Below are 17548 nucleotides of genomic sequence, written 5' to 3'. Positions count from 1 at the left end.
TTTTGATAATTATTGTCTCCAAATTTATTTCTTTTTCATGATGGAATGTAATATTGATTCCTTTTATTATTAATAAAATACAGTTGACGTTGTTTCCAAAAAAAAACAATATTAATAGTTATAAAAGAGCTAATATTGTAAAATATTTTTATTTAAACATATTTGAAAATGTTGAAGTTTTATTATATAATTTTAAAACGTTTAATCTTGATTTACTCAACCATTTATACATTCAACTAAGGTGAAAATACTGGAAGAAGATATATGAAGCATAGCTGATTCATTAACAAAATCCGGTTCTTTCTTTTTCCAAATGCCATACATACAATTGAAGCAAATCTAAATTCAAGGTCTTTCACACTGCATTAATGGATATACAAAAGCTGGGGTGATATATAACCTGATGCAATACAAGGAAATCATGAGTTGAATCGAGTGAAGCTGTTATAGCACAGGATTCTTCACCACAGCCTCATCTGTGGCCAACTCTGGCTTGTCCTCAATGCGGAACCTTTTCGGACTTGGTTTGGGTTTAACATCATCGACACCGTTAGCATTTTGGGAAGGTATTAGATTCTGAATGTTGGGAAGGTGAGACAATAGCAGATGGAGAAGAAGGTTGCTGCAACTCCGAGTTTTGGCTCGGATCAGCCGGGGTCGACAAGCCTAGTGAAGGAACTAAGGCACTGCCGGCCTTCAGTTGTTCTTCCAAAATCTTCTGCAAATACCTCGCGTGTTACTCGATGCGTAACTGAAGCGACCTTTGTAGCTATGTAATTGAAAAGAGCATACATGAACGAAGACAACCAATCATTAAATGATTTCACTATGAACATGATAAATACCTAAAGCTGTTCATGTAATTGTTTCTGTACTTCCATTTGCATTTGCAGAGCTTCAGAGATAAGAGTGCCCCTAGAACTGAAAAGGAGAGGAAACATTTTACCTGGTGTTTTTACAAGTAAATCAGGAAGTCGAAACAACACATTAGAGAAAATAGAACAACAATTTACCCAATATTTTTCTTTCCATCACTTATACTTGAAGCTTCTTTCTTTTCTTCAGAGCTGGAAGTCTTCTTCTCTGAGAATCTCCCGGGGCACAAGCATGTCAAAGGCTTTGTGGAACATGTTTATTACAAAGAAACCGAACAACGGAATCACAAGGACAAGTAATGAATCAATTACCTTCTTTCTTCTCGGGCATATATTTGGCAAGTCGATATTTCTGTAACGGTAAAACATAGATAATAAGATGTAGGGAGAATATTAGTAGTAGCTAACGAAGATTATATGCTTCATTCATATTATAGAATTGTTCAAGTACCTGTAAGTGGCTCTTCACATGGTAGATAGTCAAACCTTCAACATTCTTAAGCTTTAGTACACCCTTTGGAGTTGCATCTGCATCATGTATAACGTAATCAGCATTTCCTCCTGCTTTCTTTGGACATGTTTACTTTGAGAATAAATTGCATAACCTACTTACTTTCGGGTCCATCGAGCTTTCTCACAGCCTGTAGAAAACACTCGTGCAGCTTGGGAGTCCATCTCATTCTCGGCTTGTGAACAGCTGCTGGACCAGACGGAGCATCGATAGATGGTGTTGCAGAAGCAGAATTTTGGTTGCATGTTAACCCTACAGTTTTGTTTGATGAAGGCTGAGGTGTTTCATATATTTCCATGACGAACATCAGTATTTAAATCAAGAAACGGAGAGAATAAAGAGTAAACTGGCCCCTCTTTATATTTTGCTCTTCTCCTGTTTCCAGTCTCAGATCATCGTAATTACTATCAACAATTTGATATTATCAAGATGTAGCTTATTTACCTCAACTCTGGCATTTTCTCCATGGTCACTGATAGCTATGTCGAGTTCATCGGATAAGAAATGCAGCTCTACTTGTTCCGTGAGGGTGAAGTCATCATTTTCACAATGCATATCATGAAAGGAACCGTCACAAGCATCCCCAGGAATATTAAGGAAGTCCATAATAACTTGAGTGTTCCTCATTATATGGATTGTTCAAATCCTCACTAAAAATCGGGGGAGATTTTGATGAATCGACCGAAGAAATGAACTGGAGGCACGTGGGAGGATGTGGAAGAAAAGGAAAACTTCCAAGCTGTAGCCGGGTTTCCGACGTAGATGAAGCTGACAAATATAAACTGGTACAGAACTCAGAAAAACGTGCAAATCCACTCTTAGTAACAGAAATTTTATATCTTGGGCTACTCGAACCAGAGTTAAGATTATGAATTGGGGATACTGCAATAGTATATAGCTCACCAATTCCCTTGATTGGCTCACTTTGAGTAACAGATACGAAGCCAGGGTGATTCTTGGTATTGGATGATATCCCAACCTTCATCTTGTTCCTTGATGGACAGATACTGGAATATTGTCGAAATGTAGGTGTCAATATTGAGAATCACAGATCTTCAATAGCAGTGCAGTGATCTAAACTCAAGGCTATTTCAAGACTAAGCTCATACAAAGTTAAATGTACAACCAGAAGAGTTAGATAAAGGGCATGTCTATGAAAGGACTGCACTTTGTCATCACCGACATTGCATTCTTCAGATGATTATTTCTTCAAACCAAAATCTGTTGCAGTGATCATTTTGAAGAGGAAAGATTATAAGTATCAAATCAAACCGCTAGCATGACCAGATAATTACTAAAGAACATTACACAAATGAAATCTAGAATAACCAGATAATTATTGAAGAACACGAGTGAAACCCTGAGCAGTAAAGGCACTAGGTATCTTGCTATAGGCTGGCTTTCTTGCCACAACAGGGAAAGCTCCGAAGCACTAAAATGCATGAATGATGCATGTAGTTGTTTTTCGTTTGATAGCAACATAAGATTAACTAACCAGTAACCATTACAAGCATCTTAAGCAAAAAGGTTCAAACACACAAAATCGGTACCATAAAGTTTAAAACCACACGAGTTTTTAAGAAAAAAATTCTTCAGTACATAAAGCTTAAATATGTAATTGCTTTTAAGTAGTTAAAACAGAACAGAGTCAAGCAGAGTGTCATGGGAGGATAGAAATTTCATGCCTCCAAGGGTTTTTCATTTGAAAGTTGACACAAAAAGATAGCTTTTTCCGAATGCTCGTAAGCCAAGAGGAAAGAAAAACATCTGTAGTCTAATATCAAATTGACTCGCCATAATCAAAAACTTAAAAGCATCAGTTCTCTTCATAAATGACAATTTCAGTGTTTACTATAATTGTACAAGCAATTTCGTAAGCATAATTTGCACTCCAACGTAAGACATCAGTAAGTAGCAACCAATCCCACTGTAAAAAAAAACAAACAAACAAACAAAGCTGATAATCAAAATTATGATAATAAAAACTTCCACAAAATGGGTGAACATTAGCTATAAAAGATAACACTGAAATCCCAATTGCCAAAGCGAACTCAAAAAAACGAAAAGAAACCCACCAAGACCCAGAAATGGTAAGTCAGTCCCTGAGATTAGAAACCAACATTCAAAAAGTACTAAAAACGAAAAGTAGAAGAAGATGGACAAGAAAGACACACCAAAACTTAATTAGATTGTTTCTCTTGGAGTAGAATTTCGTATGGGGTTTGCTAAGCCTTCATTTCTCCTAAGGGACAGCCAGAGAGTAAAACAGTAAGGGGGGGGGAAAGAAGAGCATTTAGTAATTGAGAACAACTTGGTATAATTAAAGATAAGGTAGTAGGCCATTCGCTATTTTTTTAGGTTAATATTAAGTAATTAAATGACAATTATAATGTTGAAAATATGCCTATGACAAATAGTTGGCAGCATGCAAATTGAACTTGAAAGTCAAAAATTACAACGATGAAAAATTGAAGAGTATTGTAGAAGCATACTTAGCAACAAAAGACTTTGAAAAGTCAAAGAAAATCCTCCAGCAAGGAATTTAAGGCGGTGGATTGAAGCAAATTTAAGGCATGAAGAATGTAGAACCAATTATACGTCGGTAATACAAGAGAAGGAATATGAGGAAAAGCTTAGAAAAACAAGGATGATAGCTTAGCAAAGCTATGAGAGAAAGGGTGAAGCTTAGTAAAGCTTAAAATAGCGAGGTTGTGTTTGTAAACAAGCCTCAGCTAATGTTGTAATATTGTAATATTGGGGTAACGTCGTTGTAATGTATTTTGCCTCGTATTAATAATAGTTCGAGTTAGAAAAATTACTCGAGTGCTCACCTACGCTTCCAACAAATGGTATCAGAGTTTGGTTCGAGTTTAACGTGGTGGAGAAGATGACCAACATGATTCAACCTCAAATCCCGAAATTGACAAAGATTAATTATGGCAATTGGAGCATTCAAATGAAGGCGTTACTAGGCTCCCAAGATTGTTGGGATATCATCGAGGATGGTTATACCGAGCTTGAAAATGCAACAGCAGAAGCAGTCCTGACTAATGAAGACAAAAAGGTATTGAAGGAATCCCGGAAAAAATATAAAAGAGCGTTGTTCTTTATTTTTCAAGGAGTAAACGAATCTACATTTGAAAAAAAATTCTGATGCGAAGACCGTAAATCAAGCATTAGAGATTTTTCAAAAATTTCTACAAGGTGCCAAAAAAGCAAAGAAGAATACAAAGACGTAGCAGCGTGCACTTGCCAGGAAATGAAGAATCTATTGAAGATGATAAGCGGAGAAAAACTCAGAAAAATCAAGTTTGAGGGGGAGTGTTAGAAATTAAACTTGATTTCTATAATGTTGAAAATATGCATAAGACAAATAGTTGACAGCATGTAAATCAAACATGAAAGTAAAAAATTACGACTATGGAAAATTGAAGAGTATTGTAGAAGCATGAGTTACTTAGCAACAAAAGACATTGAAAAGTAAAAGGAAATCCTCCAGCAAGGAATTTAAGGCGGTGGATTGAAGCAAATTCAAGGCATGAAGAATGTAGAACCAACTATACGTCTGTTTAATTAGATTATAAATATATGCAACGTATGAGATGTAATACAAGAGAATGAATATAAGGAAAAACTTAGAAAAACAAGAATGATAGCTTAGCAAAGCTATGAGATAAAGGGTGAAGCTTAGTAAAGCTTAGAATAGCGAGGTTGTGTTTGTAAATAAGTCTCAGCTAGTGTTGTAATATTGTAATATTGGGGTAACGTCGTTGTAACGTATTTTGCCTCGTATTAATAATAGTTCGAGTTAGAAAAATTACTCGAGTGTCTACCTATGCTTCCAACAATCCAGCGACATGGCAACTTGTTTTATTATCAAACTATGGTTTACTTTTACCAGCAACTGTACTAAAGTGCATTATATTCTTCTTAAGAAGATGACATATAATTCAAATTTTGAAGTTGATATTATTATTATTTTTAGAAATTTGTTAGTTTTATTAAAAATAAAAAATATATAGAATTATAATGAAGATTTACAAATATAACCGTAAACGTAAAATAAATTATAATTAAGATATCTTTCTATAAATATTAACACAAAAACTAGCAACCTAGATCACACAATGACCAAAAATAGAAAAGATTAAAAAATCTAACCAATGCTCTAACAAAATAAAGATACAAACAAATCTGACTGTATCGGCAAACGCACCACAAAGGGGACGAAACTACTGAAGGTCACCGACAAATAGCAAATCAGAGTTAAGCGATGTAAGAAAACTATTCACAAACGCAAAATGTGTATCTAAATGAATCTGAGGGTCCAAAGCAGTTAATATCAGCATGATAATAAATAAGTGTCATCTTGATCAGTAGTGATAATGTCAAATCTAACACTGAGAAGAAAAAAAAAGATAAACAAAAATGACAAAAAATCGTAAACTACTAAAAAAACAGAGAAAATGTGTCATAAAGGTTTAAATGCACCATTGGCCCTTAAAGTATACAATTTGTAATGAGTTGTTTCTTAAAATATTCTTCGAGATATTTTGTTTCTTGAAGTTTAAATCATATCCTCGTTTGCTCTAAATTGTTAACTCTGTTAAATAAAGTAAGAGTACACTCAACTATTTTAGTGATTCCAATTTGTCATCCAACTATTATTTTTTTCAAAATCATCCCTAAAATTAAATTTTTATTTCGTTCTGGTCACCTAATTCAATTTGATTTATTTTTGAAATTTATAATGTATAAGAATCATTATTTCATAATAAAATTAGTATATAAGAATTTATTTTTATATTTTAACATATTAAATATTATAATATTAGTTTTTTTTTTAAATTCTGAGCACTTGTCATTTGTACAACCATTAATGTTCAAATCTGACATTCAGGTACAATTTAACGGAATAATAACATTAAGACCGATTCTAAGTTCAAAGAATAACTCGCCATACTCTTGACTTTTATTCATTCAGAAAAACCTAGCAGGATGAAATACTGCAACAAAAAGCATGCGAAAACGATTGTTCACTCAAACATGAGTAGAAGGGTGGGAGTCCAGCTCATAGCAATAGTTGTTTCTTCTTTACTAATGAAAAAGGAAGAGAATACTACGTATGGAGTTGAACTTAACAAATGGTGGCAGCAGATCATTGAAGAAACAGAAAACGAGATCCAAAACCGTTCAAAAGCTTTAATACGAGTCAAAGATTTGATTGAATCTAAGGCATGACGCGAAGCTCAGAAAGATTTGAGGAAGAGTTCTTCATTGTTGAAGTAGGATATTTATACCATCATTCACGGGTAACCTGAGAATCAAAGGCCTGATAACTTGTGAAGCTTTCACAGTGTACCAAAGTAATGGTTATCCCTTTTTCCGCAAATTCATTTTTCTTTTCCTATTTTTGTGTTTGCTTCGATTTTGATTGGGTATTATAATTGTTTTTGAAACATCGCAGTTGTATTATGCAGCTCTGAATGAAAATGAATGTCAGATTTTGCATTGTTATGATAAGATTGTTTTAGCTCTCAAATACTCTTTGTCAAAACCAGGGTTTTAAATAGTGTTCGCGGTCAAGTTTTCGGTCGCGTCGCGTTTATCACGGTTGCAGATATAACGGATGCTATTGAGGCAATTGCGGATATCGCGATCGTAAATTTTTTTTCTAACTAGCTGATTTTTTTAATAAAAAAACCTGTTTTAAAAAAAATTAAAATAGCGGAATAACTGTCCGCTATTACCGCAATTGGATGCGATCCGCCGCTATTGGTGTGATCCCGCTTCACACTATTATTTTCCACGATAATAGTTTCAGACACCGTTGTGATCGTGATATAACAACCGCGATACCGCTATTCGACCGCTATTTGAAACCCTAATCAAAACTATGAGTGGGGTTTTATAGTTTTCTTTGTTGTTCTCTGTGCTGTTGAAGCAAATTCCCAGCTAACTAAGGGATGAACATTGTAATTGAATATACAATATATTATCATAGTAAATGTGTACTTTTTAAATTAATTTTAATTTTAATATTATAATATTTAATACTTTAAAAGATAAAAATGAATTCTTATATATTAATTTTACTCTGATGTAAATAATTCTTGTACATTACAAATTTGAAAAATAAATCAAATCGAATTATGTGATCAAAACTATTTATTTATTGTTTTTTTTCGTGGGAGGGTGATATTTTTTTTTGGAATAGCGAGGGAAGAAAAGACAGACCACACAAAGACCAAATAAGGAAAAGGTTAAAAAATTTAACTAAAAAACTCGAACAAAATGAATATATGAACAAATCTGATTTGCATAGGCAAATAAACCATAAAAGAGGATGAAGCTACTGAATGCCACCGGCAAATCGTAAATTAGAGTCAAGCAACGTGAAAAAACTATTTGATGTTAAATCCGAGGTTTCAAAGTAGGGAAGATCATCATGATAAAAAAATAAGCACCATCTTGATCAATCATTGCGATGTCAAATCCAACCCTGCAAAAAATGATAAATGAAAACAACGACAAAAATCATTGGCTATCAAAAGGCAAAGAGAAATATATCACAAAAACAAAGAAAAACATGTTATCAAGACATAGAAACATGTCAAAAAGATATAATTATTCTTATTAAAAAATTAAAAATAAAAGAAAAAAGATAACTGGCGGATGACAACCAACATCAAAATCGATGTCACATTCGGTTAAACAAAATTAAAGAAGAAAAAATTAATTGATCAATAAAATTAACACAAGTTATAAAGAAAAAGAAGAAGAAAAAACTATAAAAAAAATATAACAATGAGCGACAACCAGCATCAAAGTTAGTATCACCGTCAGTTAAATAAAATTAAAAAAAAATTAAATTGATCAATAAAATTAACATAAATCGTAAATAAAAAAAAGGAAAAGAGAAGAAAAGGAATAAAGCGGCTAGAATTTCGTACACCCCAGCTACTAAAACAATTTTTGTTTTTGTTTTGCAAAGTATAGATTAAATAAAAGGGGTAAATTACATTAATAATGCTAAATGTTCTTTTTACTCTTATTTTAGTCACATAAATTTTAAAAAAAATCAATTTAATAACCAAACTTTATACATTAAATATTTTTTCTCACTTCTCCATTAATTTGTTAATAGTGTGATGATATGAAACTAACTCTAACTTTTTCCTTATTTGACTTTTCAACTTTCATAAATATACTAAACCTAAAATGTAAAAATGAAAAAGAGTGATTGACATATGTTCTATGAATGTAAGAAGAGTGAATATATAGAAAGAATGGAAAATATAATAATATGTAAAAAGTAAATATGAAGATTACAAGTATATGTTCAAATATGACTTTTAACATCTTGACAATGAACGTTTATATTCTGACATTCTTAGTGTTTCAACCTGAATCCTCAATCCACTTTATTTGTGTTTTGGGATGGAAATTGAAATTCACATAAAGGGTACACTTCTCCCTCCCTCTCCAACATTTATTTTCTTTCGCCTCCGCTTCCTCAAATGCATTATATTTTCTATATATAGAGGAAGACTTTGTTTCATTTGTCGTCCATGAATCGTCATAATAATTTAATCTTCTTGTAGGCGATCATGGACGACACTTTTAAGATTTTCAAGCTTTTTTTTTTGTAAGTGTCACCCGTAACTAAAAGTAGGCAGAGGGATCGCATGCACAAGCTGAACATGGCCATTCAAGTCACTGCATCTCCAAACGTAGGCATTTGCATAGGTGTTGGTTTCTCCCATGTTCTAGCATAGGTGTTGGTTTCTCCCATGTTCTAGATGATGGGAGGACAGATGTCCATTTTATGAAATCATGGGAATCCATTCACGTGTCTGGTTGGGATTTAACTTGTCTCGAAAAATATTTACCTGCTTTCGACAGGGATTTGATCAATGATCCTTTAGGGCTTGCGTTTGGCCTTTTCACGAAGAACGAAAGAGCCACCCAATCCTTCGATGACGTCCGTTTCCGTATCTCTTCTAAAATCAAACGTTTTCAATTTGAATTACTGAAACATTGGGAAAAGAAAATGCGCATGGAAGTGAACGGAACAGAGCTGATAAGGACGTCAACGTTCGTGGTAACATGTGCTTACACGTGGATTTGTTTAATAAAATTACAACAAAGTGGAACTCATAAGATGATCGAAACGCGTTTTCCTATTTGTATTTCTCCGTCGATTGCAGAGGCCACCTAAGATTATCAGAAACACACTTGGACAACTGCATTTTATTACGTGTAGCAGAAGCCAAGAAGAGTGAGTTTCCAGAGAAAATGGATTTCTGGTGGCTGCAACTATAATCAAAAGAGAAATCATGCAATTTTAGAAACAACCATTCAAGGATGCAGAAACACATTTGGAGAGAGTATTTGAATTAATCAAAATGAACAAAGATTGTGTCTTTGTTACCTCGTCACCGACTTCTTGGAGTGCATACATCAAATCTTGGGTGGGGAGAACTTAAAAAATTCGAGATGGGTAACATTGCTTAATGGGGGTCTGTTTCTTCATTCTCAATGGTAGAGAGCGGGAAAGAGGAAGGCAAAATTGGTGCAGAGGAAGTGATGGAGATATAAAGAAGACTTGGGGAGAGTTGCAGTTAGGAAAAGTGCAAGAAAATGGTGAGAGTGGTGGACACCAATGGTGATAGAATGGTTGACATGGATAAATTAACGGAAAAAAGTCTATTTAAGTGAGAAAAGTTTGAGTTATAATGCCATGTTATCAGACTGTTAATAAATTAACGGAGGAGTAACCTAAATAGTTCAATGTATAAAGTTCAGTTATTAAATTGAAAAGTCTAAATCTTAAGTGACCAAAATAGGAGAGAGAAGAAAGTCTATTGATGATCTATGTAGTTTACCCTAAACAATATACTGTCTGAGTTTATAGCTCTTGAAAGCAATCTTCTTTCTTTTCTTTGTTTCCTGTTTGTTTGAGAAGTTTTATGGCGGCAACCTCAGATCGTATACCTGGTACGTCAATTACCCCGTAATCATTTTTCCTTCTGTTTGATGTTTGATTTTTCTTCTCTCGGACTTTCGATTTCCTGGTGGTTCCAGTCTTTTTTTTTTACAATTCAATTATAATTTGATGGGTCAATTTGTTTCTTTTATTAATTTATGTTTTAATGTGGTTGAATCTATGGGCCTTTGATTGTCAACTGTTTTGGTTTTGTTTTCTTTGTTTATATATGGGGTTTGATAATTTTTTGTCAAAATCTGGGATCTGTGTCTTAATTGATAGAACTCATTGGAAAGCTCTGTTATTTTGCTCCTTAATTTTCCTTGGTGTTTAAGTAAACAGCACAGAAAAAAAAGGCAGAAGTGTATAAGGCTAATTTTTTAATACTTTGCTGCTAAGACTGAGAATCCTACAATTAACTCAATCGTGGCCTTTGATTGATTTGTTCTGTTGGTTCAGTTTTACTTGTTTGTTGGTAAATATACAAGGGGTGATCCTTTTGTTAAGATCTGGAATCTGGGTCTAGTTGAAAGAAATTATTGCAAAATTCTGTTATTTTGTTCCTTAATTGACCTTGATTATTATATTAGAAAAGGCCTAGGTTTTAAGGTTAGCTTTATAGTATTTTGATATAAAGACTGAGAATTCTACAAATGATTAATAAAATGAAAAACAATTTGCTGAATACTTGGGTGTTCTACCGGAAATTTGATGAACAATTTGAGTATTTCAATGTTCCTTGGTTTTAATTCGGATGTTATAGTATGTTTGACCTTGTGGTATTTTCTAGAATACAAATATTGTTTTTATCTTGTTTCTGTGTCTGACTGGGAGAAAATGGTATGAAATGTGCATGACAATGTACATCTAATATATCTTGTGTGTGGTACTGTTTATTAATGAGTGACTGAGTAGTTCAATATTATTGCATATGGGTGTTTTGGCTTTGTACCTTATCATTTGGATGTTGTCATAATACAAATAAATATAAGCTGAGCCTTTTGATATGTAGAGAAAAAATTATTCATGTTTTTTTTTATGATGTGAATAGGAGGGCATGTGTGGATTTGTGCACACATATTCATACCTTCAAGTTTACCTATCCTTGAATTTAGCTTTGGTTGGTCAATAATTTGTACTGCTTGTGTTTCTAAGACTCTACTTAGTCACTGAGCATACTGATCATGGATGCAGAAGAGCAACAAGCTGATCCAGACAAAGTGAAGGAGCAGGTAGTTGTGAGTTACTGACATGCCTTCTTTTTCATTTTTTCTTTATTTGTTTCTGCCGGACAGTTAAAAGGAACTATTCTTACTATCAACCTTCATTTATTATTCTCTTAACAGCCTCTTACAACAAAAAATAAGACGTTGGTTTTTCCTAATTCCCCTCAGGATGCTGCCCCAATGGGCCATCCCAGTAATGGTACTGGTCAATCTGGATCATTTGTTTCAGCTGGAGAGCGTAATGTCTACTCACCTACAATCTATGCCCCTCAGCCTCAGGCTTTCTATTACAGAGGTTAATTTTCTGTCTTCTTGTGTCTATTTTAATGCTGGACCAGTCTGGCTGAACCTTGTATTAGTAAATTCCAGTTGAAATCTAATCACTGGTTGCATACATGGCTAGTATCACAGCAGTTCGTTTCTTTTTTTATGCTCAGGTGCTGTTATTGTAGTAGTTCTTGGATATCACTCTCTGATCCATGTAAATGCTGATTTGAACTAGTAGATTGTATGAAAAAGCTTATACCGTGTGAGGCATGTGATAAAAAAAGAAATCAGTGAGTTACCGTACCACTAAAATATGAAGTCTTTTGTGTTTGTCTTATTTTTAGTTTATTGCTAAAAAGGAATTAAATTTTGGCCCTTAAGTTGGTTTTCTATCATTCTATGTAGAAGAGGAACCTGGATTTTGGTTTATCTTTCCCGTCCTTTGGTTTTAAATTTAGTAAGGTATAGGTTTTTTAATTTGAATGGCAATACTCATAACAGTTGAAAACATGATGATGCTTAGTTCTTTTATTTATTTTGATTCTGTATTCCCTATTTATATGAATTCTTACTGAATGGTCTAGGTAGTAGTGCATGTTACATTGTTACTTTTGAGTGATCTCACTGTGCAAGGAAAAGAATCATTCACTTGTGTAGAAACCTTTTGGTTTCTTGCATGTCCTGGTTTGAGATGAGTAGATATGTGAAATAGAAATTAATATTGGGATTGTTTATATAATTGAGAGCAGGTTATGACAACACTGCTGGTGAATGGGATGAATATCCGCAATATGTCAATGCTGATGGATTAGAACTTGGATCCATGGTGAGAATCTCTCCATTCATCTGTGTAGATTTTCTTTGATTGATTAAGTTTTTTGTCCTTTTGGGTGACATTTTATCTTTAATTAGGGTGTCTTCAACGAGAATCCATCACTTGTCTTCCACCCAGTATATGGATACAATCCACAAATGCCGTATGGGCCATATTCCCCAGTCACAACTCCTTTGCCTTCTGTAGGCGGTGATGCACAGTTGTACTCCCCGCTGCAATTTCCATTCTCTGGACCACCATACTATCAGCATCTTGTTCCTCCGAATATGCCTTATATTAATTCACCTTCTCCAGTTTCACGACCTGAGCTAACCACATTAGTTAATGTTGACCAACAAGGTGGTAACATTCTGTTTGGACCAATGCCCAGTTATCCCAGTCCATTGGGATCTTTTGGTAGAGGCAATTTACCTGGAAATCCTGGTACCCTAGGATTTAATGATTTACAGCAAGGTTTTGATGGATTCAGGTCTGGAGGACTTTGGTCAGATTGGTCAAAACCTTCTGATAGACAAAGATCTTTCACTCCCATATCGCCAGCATTATCTCCCCATCCTATTGGGCATAATGTTCCAATGGTATGCATATTTGTTAGTACTTCCAGAGATCTTATTTTATGTTATTTATTATTCTTGTGGTCTTACCTTATTACCTGCTTGGCAAGCTAGCATGGCCTTAAGAATAAGCCTTTTTCATCTGCTCTCAAAGTTGGCAGAGAGAATCACCTTATTGAATTGCTTGCCTTCTTCAGCTTACCCAAAATAGCATATGGCGAATATGAAGTTTGTACATAGTGGAATATATCAGAATCAAATATTCATTCTCATTTTTTGCAAGTTGGATATATTTGGTATATCTGCCTTTTAAATACAGTCTCAAATGTACATCTTATTACTAAAAAGCATATCAAATAAGAAATAATTTATATCCTTATTCTATTTATTAACCACATATTTTATATTGTCTTACTTCTAGTATTAATAATGTACACCGCAGAAGATGTGGAGCACTCGGTTATCATTTTGCTTAGTGGGCCTTGAATTTGTTTTTTTCTTGTATACTATTTTCATTCACCTCTCCAAAACCTGCAAATTTTTCTTTCTATTCTCAGTTTATAGTATCTCTGATTCTGTCTTTACTATCAAGTCCAGTCATACTTAAAGTTCTTGTAGCATATGGCACAATTTTGGAAGAAATTAGATATTCAACCAAGGTCCTTGGTTTACTGCTTTATAGATGACTTATTCAAAAAAAAATGGCTTTGAATTAAAGTTTTTGTTTAGCTCAAATTGTGGGATTTTAAGTTCTATAGTGTTTAAGTGACTAACGTTTCTCGTAAGTTTTCATTGTTTATGTTAAGATGATCCACAAGTCATTTAATGATGGTACATGTAGCAAAGCTAGTGTTTTGATAGTCTTTAATTATTATACCATTTTAGTCTCGAGTCTTTTTAATCCTTTTCAGGCACCTCAGCACCAAAGGTCATTTTATCCGTTAGGATCTGGAATGAACTCCTATAACAGAGGCTACCCACAAAGTGGTCTCAATCAAGGTGCTGGGTTTTTAAGTGCGTCAGTTCCTAGTATAGGAGCAAACAGTTGGGGCTGGCTACCTTTTGATAGTAAAAGACAACGTGGAAGAGACAGTGACATCTCTCTATGTGGTTGTAGTAGTGCACTTGATATCCTTAGTGAGCAAAACCGAGGGCCAAGGGCCTCAAAACCTAAGAATCAAATCACAGCCGAGAATTATTCTTCGGTTGATGATAATAATAACAAAACTTCAACGAAGATCAAGGATAATTCATTTAACTGGTCAGATTTCACTACAGATTACAAGGATGCTAAGTTTTTCATAATCAAGTCATACAGTGAAGATAATGTTCACAAGAGTATCAAATATGGCGTCTGGGCTAGTACACCTAACGGGAACAAAAGGTTAGACACCGCTTATGATGAGGCCATGGAGCACCAAGACAGTTGCCCAGTGTTTCTCTTCTTTTCGGTATTTACATTTAAGAGAAAAAAACTGTATTTACTATTTACTTTGTGTCATCCATATGGGTTAAATATAAGTTACTCCATTGTTGCAGGTGAATGGTAGTGCTCAGTTCTGTGGGGTTGCAGAAATGGTTGGACCTGTTGATTTTGACAAGAGTGTGGATTACTGGCAGCAGGATAAATGGAGTGGGCAGTTTCCTGTCAAATGGCATAGTATCAAAGATGTTCCTAACAGTCAGTTCCGCCACATCATACTTGAAAATAATGATAACAAGCCTGTGACTAACAGTAGAGATACTCAGGAGGTAAAGTTTCAAATGACTATTATAAAGGACAGAGTTCATTCATTTGATAATTCTGTACCAAGGTTCTTTTCACCTACAATACTGGTAGTCCTTAACTGTTGTGTTCTGAATCGAGAACCATTGATATATATGATATGCTCCTCACCCACGCCTGTCTCCTTTCCTCAGATGCAATTGAGGATATTATGCTATCGTTTAACCGTTTTACTACCGTGCTACAAATCCTAATTAGATTAAATATATTTTATGCAGTTTCTGATTTCTTCATGCTTCTTTGTACTTAGTTTTGAGGATTTAAAAGATATTATCGCTTGAAGATATTCCAGTTACAACAAATCTTTTATTTGTGTGGACATCAAATTTTGCAGGTGAAACTGGAGCAAGGACTTGAAATGTTGAGCATCTTTAAAAGTTATGAAACCGATATCTCAATCCTGGATGATTTTGACTTCTATGAGGACAGGCAGAAGGCCATGCAAGAGCGTAAGGCTAGACAACAAGCTACCCTCATGTCTGTAGGGGTTGTAGGAGAAAGTGAGCATAGAAATGCTGTTACATTATCCAATGATTTCATAAAACAGATGTCCAAGAGCTTTGCTCAAGTTGTCTGCTTGGATGATGGTAATAAAGAAGGCACTGGTATTGAGAGAACTAATTCCGCGTCTGATGGCTCTAAAGGTGCAAGGGTTAAACTTGAAGATGTTATCACAGCAGCAGCCTCTTCTGCCCAGGCGAGTTAGGTATAAGCATTCTGGGCGGCCTTTGTTTTGTGTATGCGACACAAACATCTTGTTCACCTTTTTTATTATTATTATTATTATTATTATTTTACTTCATGCGAAGTTGGATCTCTCATTTGATGTGTTTCCGATGGAGCGTACCATAATTCGAACAAGTTCTCACAAGTTTTATGGGGCTGATTTGCATCATATGTAAAATATTTGCCTTGTGAGTTTAACTGTAGTCATTAGTTTTCTTTCTCTGTCTTCTACCTTTTGTTTTGTAAAGTTGTTTAAGGCATTTGAATAAAGAATAACAGCAAATGGTATTATGCAATCTTTTGCCTTCTTTCACTTCCCTCTTAGCATACTTCATTTATTATCAGGATGTGTGGTGTTGGCTGCAGAATATTAGTTGCCATACTATCATACTGATGTTATTTTGGAAGTGTCTCTAAAAGTCTAAACTTGTTTTCAAAGTTAAAAAGAGGTGGCTTAGGTTCCAAGTAAAAACTCGGAGGAGTTGAATCTATGTTTATCTCAAATTACAGCCTCAGCCCCCAGGTCGAAGAGTAGAGGACCCTCACCCATTCCTCTTATCTTTCTATGACAGGGACAGCTACTTGGTTGAATATTCCCAACCAGTGGAAATTACTTTGCTCCAAATATTAGCTCTAACCCTCCACACTTTGAATTTCTGGAATCTTTCTTTCTTTTTCATATCTATTCTCTCTTCTAGTTTCAGAAATTAACAATATCAATTGACCTTTTATTTGTTATTTGAAGACAATATTCTACACCCATTTTTCAGATTTGCGTCTTCATTGGGGGCTTATTTAGTAATTTTCCTTATCAATAAAAGAGGAAAATCCTAAAAGAAAAGTGTATCCTAAAAAAAAACTATTTATTCGAAATAATAATTAATAAATTATTGTTATTTTCTTTTCGTTTGAAATGTTAATTTTAAAAAACTTGATCCATCTTAATGCATTAATTTTTATTTCCAAAAGGTAGATTACAATGAGAAGAAATTCACTTAAAAAAAAAGCTGTTTATAATCTAATTTCAGATTCAAACCATTGTTTAGGAAAGCTTAGATAGGTGATGGGTTTGAGACCTTACCCGCTCTGCAGCCACCTGCCCCATATCCGCCCGGCCACTAACTATTTACCATATAAATTTTAGACCATTATAAATTTATACATAATTTTAGAGACTATTCTGTAAATTTTAAGATTTTATAGGATATTACTTGTAATTTAACCTAATGTTAGGTATAAATATTTTTAGAACTAATATAGTTGTTTCTACTGTTTCAAATTGACGGGTATGGACTGGTACAGAGGATGGTTGGTGAGTATCTAGTTGAGAAGTAGGGATTTAAAAATATATCCGCATGAGCGGATGTGGATTTAAAAATTTTGCCCCTTATAAATAATGGGTAAGTGGTGAATATGAAAAATATTATGTGGGTATGAGATGAGAAAAGAGGTATCCACATCCGTCCCATCCGTTTGTCATCCTTAACCATATGTAGTAGCATCTTAGTCTTCTATTGCACTATCGAGCAATCTAGTCTCGATAGTCTACCCTTAGGGTGCGTTTGGATTACGGAATGTAAGATTATCAGTGAATAGATTACCGCGGAAATAAATTACTGGGAATGTTGTATTTTGTGTTTAGTTCGTTTAGCAGGAATGTAAGATTATATAGTGTTTGGTTAAAGGAATAAAAGATTATTGAAATATATATTTACTAAAGTATCCTTATTATATATTTGTTTTTTTAACAAGTTGAATTTACTATAATATTACTATAAT

The 17548-nt window shown here is 34.1% G+C and overlaps 1 protein-coding gene and 1 pseudogene across 2 annotated transcripts; one reads left to right on the top strand and one right to left on the bottom strand.

Annotated features, from left to right (window-relative positions):
* Positions 1–328: 328 nt before the first annotated feature.
* LOC120193856 lies at positions 329–3695 on the bottom strand (annotated as a pseudogene).
* A 6628-nt stretch (positions 3696–10323) lies between these two features.
* Positions 10324–15957, top strand: LOC120193854 (YTH domain-containing protein ECT4-like). Of its 2 annotated transcripts, none has more exons than XM_039196282.1 (8): positions 10324–10386; positions 11570–11607; positions 11722–11896; positions 12618–12694; positions 12781–13281; positions 14169–14708; positions 14797–15009; positions 15378–15957. In XM_039196282.1, the coding sequence occupies exons 1-8, from the start codon at positions 10359–10361 to the stop codon at positions 15747–15749; spliced, it is 1944 nt and encodes a 647-aa protein (XP_039052213.1). In that variant the 5' UTR covers positions 10324–10358; the 3' UTR covers positions 15750–15957. The 2 variants fall into 2 exon arrangements, with proteins under 2 accessions (XP_039052213.1, XP_039052212.1); XM_039196281.1 differs by having other exon boundaries at positions 11570–11613.
* Positions 15958–17548: the final 1591 nt, after the last annotated feature.

This window comes from Hibiscus syriacus, unplaced genomic scaffold (genome assembly GCF_006381635.1).
Source record: "Hibiscus syriacus cultivar Baekdansim isolate YM2019G1 unplaced genomic scaffold, ASM638163v2 tig00116997_pilon, whole genome shotgun sequence".
Taxonomy (NCBI): domain Eukaryota; kingdom Viridiplantae; phylum Streptophyta; class Magnoliopsida; order Malvales; family Malvaceae; genus Hibiscus; species Hibiscus syriacus.
Note: the sequence above shows the minus strand (reverse complement) of the source record. Positions and strands in the feature narration are given on the sequence as shown.

Coding starts and splice junctions, on each gene's coding strand:
- LOC120193854 (XM_039196281.1), top strand. CDS start 10,359: ATGGCGGCAACCTCAGATCGTATACCTG. Junction 11,897..12,617: donor TCAGGCTTTCTATTACAGAG/GTTAATTTTCTG, acceptor AATTGAGAGCAG/GTTATGACAACACTGCTGGT. Junction 14,709..14,796: donor CAGTGTTTCTCTTCTTTTCG/GTATTTACATTT, acceptor CCATTGTTGCAG/GTGAATGGTAGTGCTCAGTT.